The 24,561-nt window shown below is 42.9% G+C and overlaps 1 protein-coding gene across 7 annotated transcripts in view; it reads left to right on the top strand.

Annotated features, from left to right (window-relative positions):
* Positions 1–24,561, top strand: part of arhgap32b (Rho GTPase activating protein 32b) — a 117,689-nt gene that overhangs the window by 39,781 nt on the left and 53,347 nt on the right. For all 7 annotated transcript variants that reach the window (XM_061752286.1, XM_061752283.1, XM_061752284.1 and 4 more), the window contains 3 exons: positions 1,535–1,640; positions 14,256–14,350; positions 14,592–14,676. In XM_061752286.1, coding sequence (XP_061608270.1) covers positions 1,535–1,640; positions 14,256–14,350; positions 14,592–14,676 — 286 coding nt within the window. The remainder of the gene's footprint in view (positions 1–1,534; positions 1,641–14,255; positions 14,351–14,591; positions 14,677–24,561) is intronic.

Raw genomic sequence — 24,561 nt, 5'->3', positions numbered from 1 at the left:
ATTTTATCCAAACTGGTCACTCCGCGAGCGAACCTCAACATCTTCATTTCCGCCACCTCTGCTTCCTGCTGTCTCTTTAGTGCCACTGTCTCTAATCCGTACATCATGGCTGGGCTCACCACTGCTTTATAAACTTTGCCCTTCATCCTAGCAGAGACTGTTCTGTCACATAACACACCTGACACCTTCCTCCACCCGTTCCACACTCACCATTGCTCTGGACGGTTGACCCCAAGTATTTAAAGTCCCCCGCCCTTGCTATCTCTTCTCCCTGTAGCCTCACTCTTCCCCCACCAGCCCTCTCATTCATGCACATATATTCTGTCTTACTTCGGCTAATCTTCATTCCTCTGCTTTCCAGTGCATGCCTCCATCTTTCTAACTGTTCCTCCACCTGCTCCCTGCTTTCACTGCAGATGACAATGTCATCTGCAAACATCATGGTCCACGGGGATTCTAGTCTAACCTCATCTGTCAGCCCAGCCTATCCATCACCACTGCAAACAGGAAGGGGCTCATGGCCGATCCCTGATGCAGTTCCACCTCCACCTGAATTTCGTGTGTCACACCTACAGCGCACCTCACCACTGTTCTGCTGCCCTCGTACATGTCCTGTATTATTCTAAAATACTTCTCTGCCACTCCAGACTTCCGCATCCAGTACCACAGTTCCTCTCTGGGTACTGCTGTCATAGGCTACCTCCAGCTCTACAAAGACACAATGTACCTCCTTCTGACCTTCTCTGTACTTTTCCATCAACATCCTCAAGGCAAATAATGCATCTGTGGTACTCTTTCTAGGCATGAAACCATACTGTTGCTCGCAAATACTCACTTCAGTCCTGAGTCTAGCCTCCACTACTCTTTCCCATAACTTCATTGTGTGGCTCATCAACTTTATTCCTCTATAAGTCCCACAGCTCTGCACAACACCCTTGTTCTTAATGTGAGTGTGAATGGTTGTTTGTTTATATGTGGCCTGAGATTGGCTGGCAACCTGTTCAGGGTGTACCCAGCCTCTCGCCTGAAGATAGCTGAGATAGGCTCCAGCATGCCCGCGACCCTCGTGAGGATAAGTTGTACAGAAAATGGATAGATGGATGGCAAAGTGCTTTGTGTTGCATTTTTTTTCCTGTGAAAAGCACTTAAAAATTCAACTGTATAAGTTTGTTCACTGTTTGACCCACCGGTCCCCAGAACTGTGAGGCAGATGTGCTAACCAGTCGTTCACCGTGCCGGCAATATAGATGATAATATATGTGTGTGTGTGTGTGTGTGTGTGTGTGTGTGTGTGTGTGTGTGTATATATATATATATATATATATATATATATATATATATATATATATATATACACACACAATGAAGAAGTTATTTTAAATATAGTATGTGTAAAGCATTTAAAACGCCATCACTCATATCTAAAAAATGTCCAGGGCTCCTCAGTATGGATCATACAGAGAGTGGTGTATATTACTCTATATTAGGTGCAAAAATGTCAAAAGATTTATTGTGTTGTGTTTGATGCATGCAGGGGCCCAAGACTTGGACTGCATCTGGAGGATGACGACGTTGTGACTGAACTGGCTCACATTCATCCTAGAGAGAGACCTGACTGGGAAGAGACCATTAGTGCCATGGTCAGACACACAAATAGATACACGTTTTGTACACTTACATGCACATTCTGTCATGCTCATGTTTTGAGCTGTGGGTCCTATTCTTAGTCATGTTTCCTATATACAGTGGAACCTCGATAGAACGGACTAATAGGGGCCTGGGGTTGTCCAATTTAGCTGCTTGTCCATTACATGGAATCACTTTTTATTTTTTATTTTTGAGGCCAAAAGCGCTCATATTACTATACAGTACAAAATTGTTTCATAGTTTGTTTTTCATGGCCTAAAGTGCACAGTACAGTACAAAGTTATCGTAAATAAATAAAAAAAAAAGCTTGAAAATGTTTGAAAGTTTCACATTTTATCCAAACTAACCACGCTGGTGTGCTTGGTCATTGTTGATGTATAGTACTCATCATAGGCAAGTCGCTTTCATGAGCTGCGACCAATTAGTGTGGTTCCTAGTTCGAATTTCCATTGCTAAAGGTGAACAGCTTGACAAAAAAAAAAAGTTACTGTACCAAAAATAGTATGTTCCAGACAGTGTTTTGTAGTCCTCAGAGCCATGTCGCTCTCTCTCTCTCTCTCTACGCACAATAGACAATCGATATAACCATCATCCCATTAATGCCCCACATTCAACATGGCCACCACGTAGGCACGAGAGGCACCTCTTTTGGAAGTGGATCTAGTCATATTGTACAGGTATATCTTTGACCCGGAAATACGTCAGTCTCATTCTCTGCCTGCATTGCGCCATAGCGCCAGTAAACAATAGTACCCAATTGTGAAACTAACAGACTTTGTCAACGGCATTTTAAGCGACAAATGGAAACTATTTTTTCGACACATTGTTCAGTTCTGATTGTCCGTTTCATCCGATATCCGTTATATCGAGGTTCCGCTGTATAAATAAAGATGATTAACTGTCATTTTCCTCTGTGTGGACAATATGTGCTTTGCTCCTCAAACACTACCACACAGTGAATATTCATGAAGATAGCTGTTAGCTAACTTACTGATGTACTTTACTTACTTACTTATTTATTTAAGTATTTATTTACTCTCCATGTGTAATAATTTCTCCATCTTGGATTTCATTTGATTTACAATCTAGCACCATTCATTATTTCTTTCTATGTAACAACGTTCATACTCTTTTCTTATTCTAAGAGGCAAAATTGTTTGAGGTTCTTTGTAGGCCTATATGACAGAAAACATAATCTACACAAAACCTTTATTTTTTTTATCATATACAAAGAAACTTAAACAGTATTAATTGTTCTCTAGTCTCTGGTTTGGGTTTTACTTCTTGCCGTCTCCATGGTAACATTCAGACGTGGTCTGTGAGTCTATTGCAGTTGCCTTCTTTTACCAGGCAAGAGGGAGAGAATCAACAAGCACATCGTGCTAATGATATTGAATTTAGAGGCCTTTTCTGTCTACTTGTCTTTATTGAGCATTTGATTGTGCACTTAGACTCTACGAGAGTTGCATACATTATTCATGTCGCTGGGGGTTAGAAGAAGTGACAAGAAGCACTCAGCAACTTCATGTAACTATTACATCAGTTCCCTGTTGCGTATGCACTGTTTCAAATGATTAGACATCTCTTTTTGTTCATTTTCTTAAACGGTCATTGCAATTTAGAGTGAATGTTTTTTTTTTGTTTTTTTTTTTTTAAATCAACTGTATATTAGTTTCTGGAATAATTGTTTATTTTGAACAAGCCCATCATAACAACACTTCATTTTTTGCAAAATTACTCAGTTATGCTATTTACTGTGTTCCAAATTATTATCAACCCGTTTTTTTTTTCAACAAGTAGTTGTTAAAGAAAAAAATCATGTCAGATTACTGTCATTACATTGAGATCACTAAAAAAACATTTGCTGATGCAGTTTCACGGGAGTCCCTCTTAAATCAACTACTCTTTCATCCATTAAAATCGTCCATGGATCGTTTTTGCCTGTGTCTCATTTAAGGATGCAAGTATTTCCTCCCAAAGTTGCTGTTTGGTGATATGCTGCCACCCACCCTCAAAGATTTTCAATTGAAGCAGGTTCTCAATAGGGTTGAGGTCAGGGGATGATGAGTTTTTCTCCCTTTATACCCAAAGCAGCTGAATCTTCAATGACATGTATTACAGCATAGAATGGTGTGTTTTGCATGAGAATAATTGTACTGTCAAAGGCACATTTTTAAAATTTGCATACTTTGGTATGAAATTGTCAGTTAGAAAGTCCACATATTTTGCAGAGGTCAATCAGACAACTTCAGAAACCATAAAGGAGTCGACCATCTCTCCCTCCCCTTAGTCCAGCCCAAAACATCACCTCCTTGCTAACATTGCACCCTTGGTGGGATATAGTGGCCAACAACAAACCATCCAAATCTCTATCCATCTGAACCATTCAAAGCAGCAACATTCATCAGTGAATAAAACTGCGAAAAAAAATAAGTCCAATGTATTCCTGAGCCCACTGCAAATGTTTCTCATTGTGACATTGGTTGGGGGTGCCCGAAATCACAGCTTTAGGTAACAACACGACAAGTGTAGCGTATATTGGTTTGGATAAAAACATAATTAATTTAGGAGAAAAAAATAAGTCGGAAGCCACGCCTACATTACTTCCGGTTTAGCATAATTTTAAATTTCAGCATTAAAATCAAATTATTTTATCTCGTAAAAGGGGCACCACGTCTCTATTTAGATGTGTAAAACGTCAGGACAAAGTTACGAAAACCCCTTAATCTTAAGGTTGCTACAGGAATTAAATAAGAGTTCTCGATAACCAGAGGTCTTTTGTCGAACCCAAACACACACAAATGATACAGGTAGTGAATTTTTATCGAAAATTTAATGAGATCTAACAGGAGAATCTACAGGGGCACGATGCAGGGAAAAGCAAAACAAAGGACAGACGAACATTGGTAAAGGAGACTGACTTGTGATGTGAGGGTGGAAATGAGCATGGGATGACTATGCAAATAGCTGGGGGTTCCTGTTCTCATTAATTTAAACCCAAATATGCCATAAACTGTACTAGTAGACGCAAATTAGATTTACGTGCGTGGAACACAATTTGGGCAGGCTAGTCGATCTCTCGAATGTTTGGCCGGTCCGGTCCGCACGGGGAACAGGTGGATCTGGCATTAAAGGATGAAGGAAAAAGGAAGAGCAGGAAAAAGAGTTCCAAGGCAGGGCGGCCGGAGCCCGGGTGTCGCTGTTCGCAAGACGCTCGGAGCAGACGTGCACTGCCCGCTTCCTTCCCAACAGAGCTTGTCCGTGAGCTGCCCAGGCACCCGCAAGGGTAGCTCAGGCGCTGGCAGGGTGCCCTGCGGCGGGGAAGGGTCTGATGTGTCCTCGCCACCTCGTGGTGAGAAGTGGGGCTTCCTGGCTGAGCCAGTCTTCGGCAAGTTGGTCGAATGAGCGTGCACAACAAAGGGGGCTCCGGCCTTCATGTCCAGCCAAAATGGGGGTACCCCCACCCCCCTCCGGGGGCCAAAAGGGAAGATAGACCGCCTCTTAATGTTACTTTTCCATTCTAGGATTATTTTGTGGTTTACAACCAGTGGGATAAATTTTTAATTATTGGATTTATGATAACAAGTCATGCGCACATCCACTTTAATCCCTGTAATGAATGTTTCAATTGTATGTGCTTGTTGAGACCACTGTAATATTTGCAATGAGGCATTTGTGTTGTGTGGGATGAAACGTCTAATCTGGTTCAGTTGACAAACAGATTTGACATCAGACATTCAAATTTGTAGAAATACAATCACTAGTGGGGCTGTTGTGATGGTAACACTGGGAACGTTCATGCATGTTTTTAAAATATCATACATCATTGAAATTTGGTGTAGATTGTGATTCGTTCCCCCGGAGCTACAGTAGCTTTCCACCTCCTGTGTATGTCGCTCGTGCTCAATCCATTGTCCCAGACAAAAGGAACCGATGTCCCTGTGGCTTCATGGGGAACCACTGAACAGTGGGGTTCTCACCTTCTTGGGCATCAAGCCAGTGTTCCAAAAAATAAGTGTTTGTTGGTGAGACTCTTCAGGCTGGCTGGGGGTGAAAGTTAATTAACTTAGCGTCCGAGTGAGAAATCATGTCCGTGGCTCGAAGTGGCAGAGCAGGTCTTGGCCGATGAGCAGGGGGACGGACTCAATTAGAGACACGTAGACTGGATGGACTAACGTCATGGGGCCAATTGTCCAGTGGAGCATAGTTAAGGTGTTTGGCTCAGTGTTGGTCACTGAAAATGCGCGGTCACGGCCACTGGCTTGTAGCAGTGTCAGAAGTCGATTGAACACAGCTTGGGACATAACAGTGATGTCTGCCGCGGGGTCAATCAGAGCTTCGTGGACAAGTTCATGCTTGAGTGTAACGGTTAAATAGAACTTCCGAGAAGTACCTGTAGCGGTTAGTTCACCCAAAAGTAGATGGAATGGCAGAACGTTATTCAGTAGCGTAATGTCACACGAGTCGGGCCTCACCTGGGTCTAATCGGACGATTAGGACGGCACGACAGGGGTCTAGGGTTTGGTCGTCACAAAGTGGTCCGCTCAGATTATGGCGAGGTGTGGTCATCGTGGAGTTGACCGGGGTCACAGGGGTACTTGGCAGGTCATTAGGGGAACAACGGAGGTTACCTAGTTGACCTATTGCGTCCTCTGGGCTTTGTTCGACTCAGTCAGGCCTAGTCATAATGATGCGTCCGGCTTTTTGTCTTTGGACAGGCTGCGGAGCACCAAGTAATTTTTCTGCCACGGCACTAAGTTCACTTTGGGAGCTGTTAGTTCGGGAGCCCTTTTCCCAGTTGTCGTTTTAGGGTCTCGGTTATACGAGTCAGATTTAGGCTGGTCATTGCGTGCACCCTGTTTCGACATCTAAGTTTGGCGTGGATTAGAGTTGCGGTCATTCCATGATTTTGATTTAGCTTTGGATTGGCGTTGTTGATTACGAGGACCATTGTTGTATGCGGGCCAATATTGGTTGTTTGGATGAAAGGACTTCTTTTGATTGTCGGGTTTGTGTGTCAGTCGCACGCGTGTTGCACGTAGCTCCCTCTAATTCCATCTGCGATGGTTCGTTTGTGAAGATGCCGAGTCTTGTGCGTTAGAGGGAGGGTGTTTTTGTTTAGCAAAAGCTTTGGCGACCAGTTCACACAGTTGGGCACAAGACAGTGTGCGCGTGCACGCTGCCACGTCAAGCTGGTGGCTGGTATTCGGATGTAGGTTTTTGACAAACACCGTTTTGAAATTTTTGTCCTCTTCCATATTCGGTTCATTTAAATTTCCCGAAGCACGGTTTACGCAACCGGCAGTAATAAGCTTGTGGTGTCTCAAGTCTCCCTTGTTTAAGTGTGAGGGCTGCAGATAAGCGGGTTGCGGCCTCTGGATCATCAAATTCTTGAGACAGTGCCTGGCAGAGAGCCTGGTAATCAGTCAGTACGTGAGCCGGTTGTCGTTCAATTAAGCTACTTACATCTCGGCTAGACATAAATTTAATAAGGTACAATTTGTCGGTTAGTAGTAGCGGAAGGGAATTGTTTAAGGTGAAATTCGATGCAAGCGGCTGTGTTGTGTGACCCGTTTGGTTTAGGTTCAAACCTCGGAATGTTGTGCACAACTTTGTCTTTTAGAGTCATACCTGGAGTGGCGCTGGGTGGAGGGAGAGTTGGGGGTAAGTCAAAAAGGTGGCTGCGACAGGTGGGGCCGCCACCCGTGAGGAGGTCTCACGGCGGCCCCTGAAGGTGGGTTCCGGCCCAAAGGATGGAGATGTTTTGTCAGGCTCTGTGACACTTTTGGAGAGGGAGGGCACCCGGCTGTCTGTAGCAGTGGCCGGAGCAATGGGATGAGTCAGAGAGTCGGCGGACAGCTGTCGAGCAAATTGTAGCTCACAGCTGACATGGGACAGCTGTTGTTGGAGGCGGGACAGCTCCGGCTCCAGGACTGCCATCTCTGTCTTGAGCTCGTAGGACTGTTCCATCTCTTTGGAGCATTCTGCTTTTGAGTGTTTCGGTGCGTTCTGTGGATGTCACCGGATGCTTGACGCATCAGAAGAGTTGCTCGCTGATGTTCAGCCTGTAATTCAAGCATTTGGTCATTAGACGGTCGGTCGGCTAATTCTACCAATTTAGCACAAGCGTCTTGTAGCTGTTTTTGTTGAACTCCGGAAGTTAGTTCGCTAGAGATAGGAGCTTGGGTTGATTTATCATCCTCACAGTTTAATTCGCTGCCGTCTTTAGACATCAACTGTGCAGCCTCAGCTGCAGCAGTTAGGTCGGCTGTCCGAGCCTCCGCATCATCACATTGCATTTCAACATCAAGGAGGCGGGCTTCAGCCAAGTTTAAACGTGCGGTGGTTTCTATCAATTATGCAGTTAACTGGACTTGTTTATGCTGTTCAGTCCTCAGTGGAATAGAGAGGCATCTTGTTGCTGGTCTCGTTGCTAATAGCAGGCCTGTGCTAATTAGCAGGCCACGCTCACGCGTAAGGGGGAATCAAAAAAGATTTTTGAGTATGGCAACAACAGACTGCATCTACAAAAAAAGTACAGTCCCAAAAGTTGGTTCTTCCAATTTCCTTGGAAGAAGAAAAACAAGCTTATCAGCAAGAAAAAATGCAAACAGAGGCAAAGCAAACAGAGCGAGCATAAAAGCGTCTGCACTGTACGAGGAGACGACGAAGGAAGATATATTATATACACACATTGTGTACAACCCCAATTCCAATGAAGTTGGGACGTTGTGTTAAACATAAATAAAAACAGAATACAATGATTTGCAAATCCTGTTCAACCTCTTTAATTAAATATACTACAAAGACAAGATATTTACTGATAAACTTTGTTTTTAGCAAATAATCATTAACTTGGAATTTTATGGCTGCAACACGTTCCAAAAAAGCTGGGACAGGGTCATGTTTACCACTGTGTTACATCACCTTTTCTTTTAACAAGATTGAATAAACGTTTGGAAACTGAGGACACTAATTGCTGAATCAGAATCAGAATCATCTTTATTTGCCAAGTATGTCCAAAACACACAAGGAATTTGTCTCCGGTAGTTGGAGCCGCTCTAGTACAACAGACAGTCAATTTACAGAACACTTTGGAGACATAAAGACATTGACAAAAAACAATTGTGCAAAAAGATGCAGAGTCCTCTTGCACTTAGAGCAGTTCGAATGACTAAGCTTTGTAGGTGGAATTCTTTCCCATTCATGCTTGATGTACACCTTCAGCTGTTCAACAGTACGGGGTCTCCGTTATTGTATTTTACGCTTTATAATGCGCCACACATTTTCAATGGGAGGACAGGTCTGTACTGCATGCAGGCCAGTCTAGTTGTGCAGAATGTGGTTTGGCATTGTCTTGCTGAAATAAGCAGGGGCGTCCTTGTAAAAGACGTTGCTTGCATGGCAGCATATGTTTCTCCAAAACCTGTATGTACCTTTCAGCATTAATGGTGCCTTCACAGATGTGTAAGTTACCTATGCCATTGGCACTAACACAGCCTCATACCATCACAGCTGCTAGCTTTTGAACTTAGCATCCATAACAGTCCGGATGGTTCTTTTCCTCTTTGGCCCCGAGGACACGACGTCCACAATTTCCCCAAAAATTTTAAATGTGGACTCGTCGGACCACAGAATACTTTTCAACTTTGCATCAGTCCATCTTAGATGAGCTCGGGCCCAGAGAAGCCGGTGGCGTTTCTGGGTGTTGTTGATAAATGGCTTTTGCTTTGCATAGTAGAGTTTCAAGTTGCACTTACGGATGTAGCTGTATTTACTGTCATTGGTTTTCTGAAGTGTTCCTGAGCCCATGTGGTGATATCCTTGACGCATTGATGTCGGTTTTTGATGCAGTGCCGCCCGAGGGATTGAAGGTCACGGGCATTCAATGTTGGTTTTTGGCCTTGCCGCTTACATGCATTGATTTCTCCAGATTCTCTGAACCTTTTGATGATATTATGGACCGTAGATGATGAAATCCCTAAATTCCTTGCAATTGTACCCTGAACATGATTTGCAAATCATTGTATTCTGTTTTTATTTATGTTTAGCACAACGTCTCAACTTCATTGGAATTGTATGTATATCTATCTATCTATCTATCTATCTATCTATCTATCTATCTATCTATCTATCTATCTATCTATCTATCTATCTGTGTTAAAAACAGGTATGCCTGGTGGTTGAATTAAAACACATGGTTTAGGTTTAAAAGAGTTGTAGGCGGCGCGTGTGGGCACTTTTCTGTATGCAGTTCTCAGAGGGGAAAAAGAATTCTCACATTGCCAGTAGAAGTGCCAAATGTTAGGCCAAGTTCAACAGCAGTCAGCTCTCTTTCACACAATCAGCTGTTTCCAATAAGATACTTTGACAGGATGTGACCATACGCATGCAAATGAGCTGCAGTTTTTTCTTTTTTTTTTTAAATCTTCATGTCACTGGTAGTGATGTCAATAAATATATTTACACAGATGTAAAAAAAAAAATATATATATATATAAAGTTTGCTACGAAAAGTCTCCACTATAGGGGGTGGGACAGTAATTTATTTCAGGGAGCTTGCCCGTGATTGACCCCCATGATGTTGACGCTGCTACGCTCTCATTTTCACCTGATTTTCTTCCTAGTTTCATGGGATTTTATTATAATTTGACTGTGCAGATTGCATACGTGCTAAAATACTGCTATGAAGGAAGTTGTGTGCCTTTGTCTGGAAGTGTCGCACGTTGCTTTGTTGTTAGCTTTGTTTCTAGCATTAGCATGCTCTGTACACACTGGGCTCATCTCATTTCTATATTTGCAGCTTCCTAGGTCTGAGCGCCTCGCTTCTCTGTGTACGTGCTAGCTCCTCTAGTGGTGCCACGATACCGAAAATCTGACTTCGATACTATACCCCCATAAAATTCCTCGATCCTGGTACTGAAACAATACCACGCAAAAGGGTTAGGGTAGAATTAAACCTTTTTTTTTTGCTGTTCTGCTGTTAGGTCAAGCAGAATGGAGGATTTGTATCCCTTTTCTGCCAGTTTTACTGTGTCACAGTAGAGTTTTTAAGATGCCGTTGTGGTTTCTTAGTATTATAAGACCTCGTCTGATCACTGCTTAATTCACTTAATACCAACATACAGGCAAGAACTTAAATGCGCAAAGCCGACAGTGAAAAGGTGGACCAATGAAGCAAAAATAGAACTTTAAAGCTGTTTAGACTGCACAGATTGGAGTGTCTTTGAAAATTTAGCTGGCAGCCTGGATGAATATATGGACACTGTCAGATCCTATATTAGTTTCTGCGAAGATGTGTGTGTACCAACAAAGTCATTTCGCAGATTCAATAACAACAAGCCGTGGTTCACTGCCAAACTTAAGCAACTTCGCCAAGCTAAGGAAGGCGCATATCAGAGCAGGGACAGGGCCCTGTATAATCACACTAGAAACCAGCTGACAAAAGAAATTAACATTGCCAAGAGAAACTATGAAGCAAAGTATGAAAAACAGTTTACCGCGAACTACTCTAAATCAGTCTGGCATGCATTACATCACTAGCCAATTACAAGCAACGATCCCCCCCAAGCTGAGAACAATAGTAGACGAGCCGATGACTTGAACACTTTCTACTGCAGATTTGAAAAAACACTTTTACACCCCACACCCACCCAGCCGCACCACCGACCACAATCACACCTCTGACTTCTGCGTTAACCATCCACGAACAGGATGTGAGATGCATCTTCAAACAACAAAAGATTAACAAAGCGGTAGGCCCAGACCATGTGTCCCCATCCTACCTCAAAGTCTGCGCGGACCAGTTCGCTCCAGTCTTCACATAGATCTTCAATAGATCTCTGGAACTGTGCGAAGTACCATCCTATTTCAAACGCTCCACCATTATCCCAGTACCCAAGAAACCTACAATCTCGGGTCTAAATGACTACGGGCCTGTCGCCTTGACATCTGTGGTCATGAAGTCCTTAGAACGGCTCGTGCTGGACCACCTCAAGAGCGTCCCAGGGTTGTGTCCTCTTTCCGCTGCTCTTCTCTCTCTACACAAACCACTGCACCTAAACACACCCGGCTGTCAAACTCCTGAAGTTTGCAGATGACACCACTGTCATCGGCCTCATCAAAGACGGTGACGACTCTGCGTATTGACAGGAAGTGGAATGGCTGGAGCTGTGGTGCGGCCGACACAACCTAGAGCTGAACACACTCAAGACTGTGGACTTCAGGAAGCATCCCTCGCCACAGCTGCCCCTCACGCTGTCCAGCTGCCTTGTGTCAACCGTCGAGACTTTCAAGTTCCTGGGTACAGTTTCTCAGGACCTGAAGTGGGCGATCAACTCCATCCTCAAAAAGGCTCAGCAGAGGCTGTACTTCCTGCGGGTTCTGAGGAAGCACGGCCTGCCACAGGAGCTGTTGAGGCAGTTCTACACAGCGGTCATGGAATCAGTCCTCTGCTCTTCTATCACAGTCTTTGGTTCTGCTACAAAAAAAGGACAAACTCTGACTGCAACGGACAATCAAAACTGCTGAAACGATTGTCGGTACCCCCCTATCCACCTTTGAGGACTTGCACGCTGCCAGAACTAGGACAAGAATCAGAATCATCTTTATTTACCAAGTATGTCCAAAAAACACACAAGGAATTTGTCTCCGGTAGTTGGAGCCGCTGTAGTACGACAACTGACAGTCCATTGACAGAGAACACTTTTGAGACATAAAGACATTGAGAAAACAGTCACTGAGCAGTAAAGGGTTGCTAGTTATCTGGTAATGCCGGTACATTTAAATACTGAAAAACTTGTTGCATCATTCCCAAAAAGACTCATGTCTGTATTGGTATTGTATTATATATTGTATCACAAGGGTGCTTCTACTAAATACTGAGCAAAGGGTCTGAATACTTATGGCTGTGTGATATTGCAGTTTTTCTTTTTTAATAAATCTGCAAAAATTTCCACAATTCCGATTTTTTTCTGACAATATGGGGTCTGTGTGTACATTAATGTGGAAAAAATTAACTTCAATTATTTTAGCAATTGGCTGTAATATAAGAAAGAGTGAACATTTTAAGGGGGTCTGAATACTTTCCATACCCACTGTATATACACAGTGTGTGTATATATATAAGATGCTGATGCGACAGCATGTTTATTGCACAGGTGTGCCTTAGGCTGGCCACAATAAAAGGCCACTCTCAAATGTGCAGTTTTGCTTTATTGTGGAGGTCTGGGGGGGTCAGAAAACCAGTCAGTATCTGGTGGGACCACCATTTGCCTCTCGCATTGCAACACATCTCCTTCGCATAGAGTTGATCAGGTTGTTGATTGTGGAATGTTGGTCCAGTCCTCTTCAATGACTGTGTGAAGTTGCTGGATATTGGCAGGAACTGGAACACGCTGTCGTATACGCCGATCCAGAGCATCCCAAACATGGTCAATGGGTGACATGTCCGGGGAGTATGCTGGCCATGCAAGAACTGGGATGTTTTCAGCTTCCAGGAATTGTGTACAGATCCTTGCGACATGGGGTGCAAGATCCTTGCGACATGGGGTGCATTATCATGCTGCAACATGAAGTGATGGTCGTGAATGAATGGCACAACAATGGGCCTCAGGATGTCGTCACGGTATCTCTGTGATGCAATCAATAAAATGCACCTGTGTTCGTTGCCCATAACATACTCCTGCCCATACCATAACCCCACGGCCACCATTGGCCACTCGATCCACAACGGTGACATCAGCAAAGCGCTCACCCACACGACGCCACACACTGTCTGCCATCTGCCCTGAATAGTGAAAACGTGGATTCATCCATGAAGAGAACACCTCTCCAATGTGCCAGACGCCATCGAATGTGAGCATTCGCCCACTCAAGTCGGTTACGACGACGAACTGCAGTCAGGTCGAGACCCCGTTGAGGACGACGAGCATGCAGATGAGCTTCCCTCAGACGGTTTCTGACAGTTTGTGCAGAAATTCTTTGGTTATGCAAACCGATTGTTGCAGCAGCTGTCTGGGTGGCTGATCTTAGACGATCTTGGAGCTGAACATGCTGGATGTGGAGGTCCTGGGCTTGTGTGATTACACGTGGTCTGCGGTTGTGAGGCCAGTTGGATGTACTGCCAAATTGTCTGAAACGCCTTTGGAGACGGCTTATGATAGAGAAATGAACATTTAATTCATGGGCAACAGCTCTGGTGGACAGTCCTGCAGTCAGCATGCCAATTGCACGCCCCCTCAGAACTTGCGGCATTGTAGTGTGTGACAAAACTGCACATTTCAGTGGCCTTTTATTGTAGCCAGCCTAAGGCACACCTGTGCAATAATCATGCTGTCTGATCAGCATCTTGATATGCCACACCTGTGATGTGGGATGGATTATCTCGACAAAGGAGAAATGCTCACTAACACAGATTTAGACAGATTTGTGAACAATATTTGTAGGAAAGGGCCTTTTGTGTATGTTGAAAAAGTTTTAGATCTTGGAGTCCAGCTCACGAAATATTTTTGTTCAGTATATATAAAATCAATGAAACTAATAGAATGTCCATCCTCTGTTATTGCCGTGAACACAACTGAGTTTGTTTTGTCTGTGCGAATTTTCAGGCAAGAAGTGCTGAGATACCCGAGCTGCGGACTGAGACCCTCATGCGCTCATGCAGCAGCAGCACAGCAAGCATGAAGGTCAAGAATGTTAAAAAGTTAGTAGACACTCCCCTACAAAGACACAACAGCCTGCTATCTGCCTCTCTCCGTACCATATGCATCTCTTCTAAATGCTATTCGTCTCTTTTCTCCTGCTTGAGTTTTTCCTATTGTGGATTCTATTTCTACCTGGAACCTCGTATTACTTTCGCTGTATGTAATAAACTCCCTACGTGTTTTACTCTGTGTTACTGTGAAGTAGTGACTGACCACACTCTGTTTGTGTTTTACATTTAGACTTTGCTTTACCAAGGGCCACTTTCCCAAACTGGCAGAATGTGCTCATTTCCACTATGAAAACGTGGACTTTGGCACAATACAGGTAATCCATGTTTTCGATCATTTTTCTTATTACCGTATCAATGTTATAGTATGATAACATATGATGTGCTTTATATTATCTACTTCAGAGACATTTTTCTTTGACATCGGCAATGTTTGCATTTACATACAGCATTGCACACACGTAATTACTTTCCACCCATTTCATATGATCAGGGTCATAGTTGGACAGGTACAAGCATCCTACTGCAAAATGTTGAGCTTGTTCCACTTCCTAAATGATGACAAATTCAATCGTCTCTTAATAGGTGACTCTCACAGCTCTCTATTTGTCAAAACTATCCATCCATCCATTTTTCATATCGCTTATCCTCACTAGGGTCGCAGGTGTGCTGAAGCCTATCCCAGCTAACTTTGGGCAAGAGGCAGGTGCACCCTGAACCGGTCGCCAGCCAATCGCAGGGCACATATAAAAAAAACAATCATTCACACTTACATTCAATCAACCTATCATGCATGTTTTGGGGATGAGGGAGGAAACAGGACTACACAGAGAAATCCCACATGGGCACGGGGAGAACATGCAAACTCCACACACGTGAGGCCGCATTTGAACTCGGTCCTCAGAACTGTGAGGCAGATGTGCAACCAGTCGTCCACCGTGCCACCCTTTGTCAAAACTATCCATCCATCCATTTTCTGAGCCGCTTCTCCTCACTAGGGTCGCGGGCGTGCTGGAGCCTATCCCAGCTGTCATCGGGAAGGAGGCGGGGTACACCCTGAACTGGTTGCCAGCCAATCGCAGGGCACATACAAACAAACAACCATTCACACCTATGGGCAATTTAGAGTCTCCAATTAATGCATGTTTTTGGGATGTGGGAGGAAACCGGAGTGCCCGGAGAAAACCCACGCAGGCACGGGGAGAACATGCAAACTCCACACAGGCGGGGCCGGGGATTGAACCCGGGTCCTCAGAACTGTGAGGCTGACACTCTAACCAGTCGGCCGCCTTGTCAAAACTAAATGTTCAAAATTAATCTGCATGGTAGGCCACTCTGTATTAATTTTCTCAAAAAAATTTTTGGGAAATGTGCGCAGAGACATTTGAAACTCTATGACATAACGTCTCATTTTTAATGAACATAACATGGGCATTGCACAATTAAAAAAATAAAATAAATCTGACTTTGTTCACATTGAACATACTAAGCATTGCAAGGATCTATTAACATATTTACTGTTATTATGGTCACAATTGTAAAAATAAACCATAGTGCTAAGTGGAAACAGATTTGTATTTTTTTTTTTTAGATTGAAGACTGAATATCCACATATATACTTTGTCAGACATTTTCAGATTTATGTGCAAGGTGTATAGTTTTGCTCACGTTCAAAAAATATTTATAATGATTTAGTGCAGGGGTGTCAAACTCATTTTTGTCACGGGCCACATCATAGTTATGGTTTCCCTCAGCGGGCCATTATGACTCTCACCCCATATAAATGTATGATCACCTCATATTATTTTATAAAACAACAAAGTAATGGATAATTTTCAAATCAGAAACCAGTAACATATTGTTTGTTCAACTATTCCATTTATTTTAAAAGGGGTATTGATAAAAACATTTTTTTTTTTTTTACAATATATTAACATTAATAACATTAGGCAATTTGCAATTTTGGTATTTTAACAAGAAACATGAAGTCGAAAAGAGGAGAATCTTATCACCACTGTAAAGTGCTGAGAACACCAGTTCTTATTACCTTTGATAGCTTGAAAACTTAAAAGCTCCTGTTTTATTTATAGAAGTTTGTATAGCCCTTTTTCCCTTTCGGTCAAGGAACTCGTACACAAAAAGACTCAGAGGTCGCAACACCAGGTCAGGCACCAGAGGTTGTTGTGAGATTCATCGTAAACGGACTACGTTAAGACAAAACACAATATCTTTAAAAGGCAGCTCAATATAGAACAGCCTCCCTCTCCCAATAAGGGGAAGCTCCATTATCAACACCTTTTAAAGGTAAACTTAAAAAAAAAACCTCCTCACGAAACAAACGTGAACATCGTTTGTGTATTTTTTGTTACTTTTCTACAACCCCAATTCCCCCTAATTGTTGAAGCTTTGTAGGTGGAATTATTTCCCATTCTTGCTTGATGTACAGCTTCAGCTGTTCAACAGTCCGGGGACGCCGTTGTCGTATTTTACGCTTCATAATGCACCACACATTTTCAATGGGAAACCGGTCTGGACTGCAGGCAGACCAGTCTAGTACCCGCACTCTCTTACTACGAAGCCACACTGTTGTAACACGTGCAGAATGTGGTTTGGCATTGTCTTTCAGAAATAAGCAGGGGCGTCCATGAAAAAGACGTTGCTTGGATGGCAGCATATGTTTCTCCAAAACCTGTATGTACCTCTCAGGATTAATGGTGCCTTCACAGATGTGTAAGTTACCCATGCCATTGGCACTAACACAGCCCCATACCATCACAGATGCTGGCTTTTGAACTTTGCGTCCATAACAGGCCGGATGGTTCTTTTCCTCTTTGGCCTGGAGGACACGACGCCCAGAATTTCCCAAAACAACTTGAAATGTGGACTCGTCGGACCACAGAACACTTTTCCACTTTACATCAGTCCATCTTAGATGAGCTGGGGCCAGAGAAGTCGACGGTGTTTCTGGGTGTTGTTGATAAATGGCTTTTGCTTTCCATAGTAGAGTTTTAAGTTGCACTTACGGATGTAGCGCCAAACGTTCTTTACTGACATTGGTTTTCTGAAGTGTTCCTGAGCCCATGTTGTGATATCCTTAACACATTGATGTCGGTTTTTGATGCAGTGCCGCCTGAGGGATCGAAGGTCACGGGCATTCAATGTTGGTTTTCAGCCTTGCTGCTTACATGCAGTGATTTCTCCAGATTCTCTGAACCTTTTGATGATATTATGGACCGTATTGATGAAATCCCAAACATCCTTGCAATTGTACGTTGAAGAACATTGTCCTTAAACTGTTCGACTATTATCTCACGCACTCTTTGCTTGTGAATGACTGAGCAATTCAGGGAAGCTCCTTTTCTACCCAATCATGGCACCCACCTGTTCCCAATTAGCCTGTTCACCTGTGGGATGTTCCAAACAGGTGTTTGATGAGCATTCCTCATCTTTCTCAGTCTTCTTTGCCACCTGTCCCACCTTTTTTGGAACGTGTTGCAGCCATAAAATTCTAAGTTAATGATTATTTGCTAAAAACAATAAAGTTTATCAGTTTGAACATTAAATATCTTGTCTTTGTAGTGTAATCAATTAAATATAGGTTGAACATGATTTGCAAATCATTGTATTCTGTTTTTATTTATGTTTAACACAACGTCTCAACTTCATTGGAATTGGGGTTGTACTTAACTGGTATTGTACTCTCTTTTAGCTACTTTTGTATTTTATGTGCAATTGCCAACATGTCATGTTTTTATGTTTTGAGGACTGTGGATGGTAATTAGCCCTGTGCTGGCACTTTTACAGTGTAATCATGTCCTTTGTTAATTTGTTTTATGAAGGTGCATTCTCCCGTCCAAATGAACTTGAACTAAAAACGAACAAAAAGATGCACATGACTAGATTTTGTGGGCCGCATAATACAGTGCAGCAGGCTGGATTTGGCCCCCAGGCCTTGAGTTTGACACCTGTGATTTAGTGCATCTATCTGACTGGTTCGACACACTGACTTGACAGATGCTGAACTCTCACATATTGACCAATTATTTTGTCACAACTTCTTGAAAACAAGAGCGCTGGATGCCCATCCTTCAGTATTGTCACCTCTTCTCGTATGAAGCCAGTAGAGGTCAGCAGTCAGCCAACTTCATGTCCTGTAATTTCTGTCTGAATGGAAGAAGCTTGAGTTAATTTTGCCTGTAGCATAATTGTTGTTATAATTTGGGTTGCTTTGATTATGTTAATGATTGGCAGCGCTCTTATGCGCCGGGTTGTCTGTAGTGTCCTAGGTTGCTAATAAGCTCAATTGTGTCACCCATAGTGCTTCTCATACTGCTTTCAAGTTGTGCTGCCTTTTTGTTTGCTGCACTGTGGTTCTGGTATTCACCAGTCCCCTGGACACTTGGATTCAGTGAACAGCACCCCAAGCAAAACAATATTGTTTCTTTTGTCTTATTTTATCTTTATTTTTTTCCTTGTATAATGCGTTAGTCTCTTGGTGTCTTGCAGTTATTTGGCCTTTAGAATTTTAAACGTTCTTTCTTTTTTTTTTGTTACTATTTAACAGACATATCAGCTAACCAGAAAGGAGGTGCAATGTCGTTGAATTTGAACTGTTCATTTCCTTAACAAAATATTCACTGACTGTAGTCTGTGCATGGCAATTCTTCCTATTATTAAACTGGTATTTCAGTTTTTTTTACTTGATGGGGATTGTTAGATTTCAACTATTTAGGTCTGAGAAATCTGCTCCAACTTTAATAGTGTGAACCATTTACAGTGCACTGAACAGCAAATTAGTAGCAAATTATTTACCCCTCAAAATAATGGAATTCAGTCTTTCACATTTACAGGGTGGTGCACTTGCTAGCTGTTCAATACAGTTGTTGACGAGATTTCAAAAGAGTGCATATTATTTCTGTAAACTGCATTCAAACATACGATTTTAGCTGCGCATGATGCCTATAGGTAAAATGATGGATGGATAACCCATCTTGAAAAATAAAAATTCCGAGGTGATAGTTCTTGGTGATTTGGGAAAAGTAAGATGATGATTCTTTTTCTTCTTCAGTTGCTTTTGTCCTCCCACTGTGAATGACTCAGTTTGTGACACTTTGTGTATTCGTAGCTCGGCATGTTTTAAAGGCTATGAAATGTATTCTAAAATTTCTGCTTCATAGGTGACACATTTATGTAGAGTTGCTTTAAAATATGACAATTTAAAGAATGTTCTTTGCATAGTTCATTTTAATGGTTACAAAATGTTTCTGTATATTCTGTCCTTCAACTTATTGTTGACTTATTAATATTGTAGTGACGAGCCAGGACAGAGGCACCGGTCCATTTTCCAAATCTCACGTTGATTTCCTATGGTAATGAGCATTCTATAGTTATCTTATTTACCATCACTGATACCCTCCTTTGAAGGCATCACAAAAGAAACAGAACGCTGAAGAAAACACAAAACACTTGTGGAATTAGTTCTTTAGATGCTCACTAAGCTGATGAAGTCTCACAAGGTTGTAACTAAAAATGAATTCAGAGCGGTGTCTGTATTCTTCCATTCTCTTTGTTATCAAGATAACCTTGAGGATAAATTGATAAAAGAACGTTGAGGCCACCGAAATGAACTGTCTCTGTAATAAACTTGAAAGACTGAATGATTCATGCCTCGTGCTTTTGGAAGAAGTTTCAGCCTCCGAATACATGCAGACTATGTTTACACATCCATCCATCTATTTTCCATACCCCTTATCCTCATTAGGGTTTCGGGCGTGCTGGAGCCTATCCCAGCTAACTCAGGGCGAGAGGCGCGGGATACACCCTGAACTGGTCGCCAGCCAATCGCAGAAACAAACAAACAAACAAACAGGAGTAATTGAGACTGACACCTCAGTCAGTCGCCCTTCACACAAAAGACCATGCAAGACGCACAGAAATGAATTCCCCTCGGATCCAATCCATCATCTGTGCAGTGATGCGTTGAGGCTAGTGCACACCCAGCCTTGAAAATTACAAACACGAGTCTAACCCAAAGGTCAAAAAGAATCTAATTGGTTGTTGAGTCTGTTCGTCTAGACAACGCACATGCAGGACTATATTGCCTGCAAAGAAAATGATGTTAATCCTCTGTCACATGTTCTCACAGAAGAGATCTGTAGATTTCTTGCTGAGGATGATGTAACTGTTTAGAACCGCACTGCCCCGGTTTGAGGAAGCAAAAGAGCAGTTGGAGTGCACTCATTCTCATCCCCCTTTCCTCTCTGTACATGTGCCCCACACATTCACTCACTTCGCTCTTCCCCTTTATTCTGTGTGCTTTTGATTTTTCTCATGCAACGTGAAGATAATATTCTGGAAGGGTCAAGTGAAAATTGTCCCTTTCAAGATATTGATGAGTCTTGACTTAACCTTAATCATCGTCAGCGTCTATGCGCATCCGTGTCTTTTTTAAAGACAGCATTTCGGTAAACAGGTAGGTATTATTAGTAACTAGCGCTTACCTGTTGAAAAACTAATAATTTATAGTGCCTTTTATGTAGGTTACCATTAGTAATATTCTTCCTGATTACTTTATCTTCATTTGCACAGTACAGAAGTGGCAGAACCGGGGGCCACTGGGTACCATAACCTAGCGACAAAAGGATATTTTTGGTGAAGTGAGACCATTTATCTCATTGACTTATTTGACAATTATTGTATACATAAAGCCATTCTTTCTCAACCTTTTTTAGGCCACCTATTTTCTCACAGCACACAAGTCTGCCTCGGCAGCCTGGTTCGGAATCACTGAGCTAAAGAAAAATAATGTTGGGAAGGTGAAGAATGGAAGGAATTAGTATTGTACACTTATGACATTCAATACCCACTAAAGGCACTCTATCATGTAATGTTATTCGGTATAACACTGCACACTCTGTCTGAGAAGCACCCGACACTAAACAACTTGTCTCATAATGGGATTTGTTTTGTGAAGCTTATCCAAATCATGATCTAATTTGTATTGCATTTTAAGTTGCTGAACATGAAATGCCCAAATCCTATTGGATGCAACTGTCCCTTAGCATATCACTTTTATTGCTTTACCATTGATTTTATTTTAGAAGTGGTCCCTTCACACCTACTCCATCAGCACTGTAGTACTGTACTGCAACACGTACAGTTGATATAAAAAGTTAACTCACCCCTGTTCAAATGCCAGGTTTTTGTGATCTAAAAAAAAAAAAAGGAGACCAAAATAAAAAATTTCAAAACCTTTTTCCACCATATATAACCTGTACAACTCAACTGGAGTCCGTGAATCAGTCCGTGGATGCCTTCCAAAAACACTTCATTCTCCATCTTTAAGGAGATGTGGTTGGACAAGTGTGCCCCCTCTTAGAGTTTGGGATGTGACTGTGTTCAGCATTAACCAATCACATTCAAACGCATTAAAGTGCAACCAAACAGGAGAAAAACATCTTGTAAATTTGACACATCACAGAATAACAGAGAGTCAACCAGACTGACAATGAATGAATAATTTAAAAATTGCAAAGTATGTGAAATCAGGCTTCAAAAGGGTCAAGAATTGAGACATTCTTTCAGCTTGCAGATCCTGTGGGCGTGTCGCTGAGAGCTCTGGAAATCTCGCCTCTCCTATCAACCAAATACACGTACCACCTTCCTTCTCTAACGGCTCCTTTCCAGTAACTTGGATATCACACATTTTCACGGGCTGCAGAGAAGCAGGCTCTGAACCCGACAACCATAAACCGCGCTGCCAGGAGAATTTTCACTCCTTTGAAATTCAGCAGACAACTCGCTTCTGTGGCCACAGAATGGTGCTCTATAAGCAGCCAAAGCCGCGTGACGTTCTCCAAAGCCGCGTGACGTTCTCCGGTCCTCCTGGATGATTTTTGAAGGAAGCTGTGAGGCTAACGGCACTAACGCTTTTGTGCTGGACCACCAGTGGCTTCTTTAACCGCTGGCCATGGATCTCGTCCGTTTTCCGCTGACTCGCAACACAATGTGCATGGGTGCCAGAGGGCAAGATATATGTCCCATATGCAAAGCAAAGCAAATTTATTTATATAGCGCATTTCATACACAAGGTAACTTAATATAACACAAAACACTTTACACTCCAGGGAAGATTTATTGTTTTTCCAAGTTGTGGGGATAGTTTCATGGCCAATTGCACACTATACTGGTAGAACTGGGTGAAGTTATTTATGAACAAAGAAGTGCAATTCCACTGAATGGCCACTGCATGGAATAAGGGCGCTTGGTTTTTATATAGTGCGGTATACACTAAAACACCTCAGTCATCATCATTGCTGTTATTCACTCTTCTTCATGCATGACTCAAGGGGAGTCCGCTGATTTGACATTGGAGGTCTAGGATTTTATTGTAGTTTAAGCACACTGAAGTGACAACTAATTGAATGTGAAAAGGTGTATCTCACAAAAGTGGAACAATTTGTGTCTTAATGTCCCTCTGTGGTTGCCTTTCCTGAGAAATATCTGAGGTCAGGTCACATTTGTTTTTTGATTCACTGTATCACTTCAACCCATCTCTGGCATAGCCGAACATTGTAGAGTTGAACTAAGTGGGTCAACATTGGATTATCATTTTGATATTCATAAGCAGATTTGTGCTCAGGAATAAATTGATTCTCCTGCAGGCACTCAAATCAATGTCACATTAACAAAATGGCGCCTACCTGTGTGGATGCCTCAGTTACGGGCTCTCTCGTATTGTTTTTGTGTTTTTCGTTCGTCGTTGGAGACATTACACGACTCACTTACACAAGGGGAGACTTGCTAACCACCAAGGAGGCTACTCCGGACTTTCTTTCACCAACTTTCGCAAATCTGCTCAGTTTTTTCTCCGAGTTACTCACCGGAGCAGCGACCACGGTCTTTGGGGCTTGGAGACGGCCACAGATTGAAGCGAGCCGGCATCCAAGTTAAGCTCCGCAAGAGAGGATACAGATTGGCATACACGGACACTGTCACATCCTATATTAGTTTCTGTGAAGATGTGTCTGTACCAACAAAGTAATTTCCCTCATTCAATAACAACAAGCCGTGGTTCACTGCCAAACTTAAGCAACTTCGCCAAGCTAAGGAAGGCGCATATATGTGCGGGGACAGGGCCCCGTATAATCGCACTAGAAACCAGATGACTAAAGAAATTAACATTGCAAAGAGAAACTATGCTGCGAATTTTGAAAAACAGTTTAGCGCTAACGACTCTAAAACAGTCTGGCATGCATTCCAATCGCTGACCAATTACAAGCAACGATCATCCCAAGCTGAGAAGAATAGTACACTAGCCAACGACTTGAATACCTGCTACTGGAGATTTGAAAAGAACACTTCCACACCCCACACCCACCCAACCGCACCAACGACCACAATCGCACTTCTGACTTCTGCGTTAACCATCCACAAACAGGATGTGAGACGCATCTTCAACCAACAAAAGATTAACAAAGCGGAAGGCCCAGACCATGTGTCCCCATCCTGCCTCAAAGTCTGCGCGGACCAGCTCGCTCCAGTCTTCACATAGATCTTCAATAGATCTCTGGAACTGTGCGAAGTACCATCCTGTTTCAAGCGCTCCACCATCATCCCATTCCCCAAGAAACCTACAATCTCGGGTCTAAATGACTACAGGCATGCCGCCTTGACATCTGTGGTCATGAAGTCCTTTGAACGCCTCGTGCTGGACCACCTCAAGAGCGTCCCAGGGTTGTGTCCACCTCATCCACACGCAGCATTATCACTGGGGCACCCCAAGGTTGTTTTCTCTCTCCACTGCTCTTCTCTCTCTACACGAATGGCTGCACCTCAACTCACCCGGCTGTCAAACACCTGAAGTTTGCAGATGACACCACTGTCATTGGCCTCATCAAGGACGGTGACGAGTCTGCATATCGACAGGAAGTGGAGCGGCTGGAGCTGTAGTGCGGCCAACACAACCTGGAGCTGAACACGCTCAAGACTGTAGAGATTATCATGGACTTCAGGAGACATCCTTTACGATAGTCACCCCTCACTATGTCCAGCTGCCTTGTGTCAAACGTTGAGACCTTCAAGTTCCTGGGAATTACAGTCTCTCAGGACCTGAAGTGGGCGATTAACATCAACTCCGTCCTCAAAAAGGCCCAGCAGAGGATGTACTTCCTGCGGCTTCTGAGGAAGCACGGCCTGCCACA

Source organism: Phyllopteryx taeniolatus, chromosome 17, assembly GCF_024500385.1.
Source record: "Phyllopteryx taeniolatus isolate TA_2022b chromosome 17, UOR_Ptae_1.2, whole genome shotgun sequence".
NCBI lineage: Eukaryota > Metazoa > Chordata > Actinopteri > Syngnathiformes > Syngnathidae > Phyllopteryx > Phyllopteryx taeniolatus.
The sequence above is the reverse complement of the archived record's forward strand: the minus strand, read 5'-3'. Positions and strand labels throughout refer to the sequence as shown.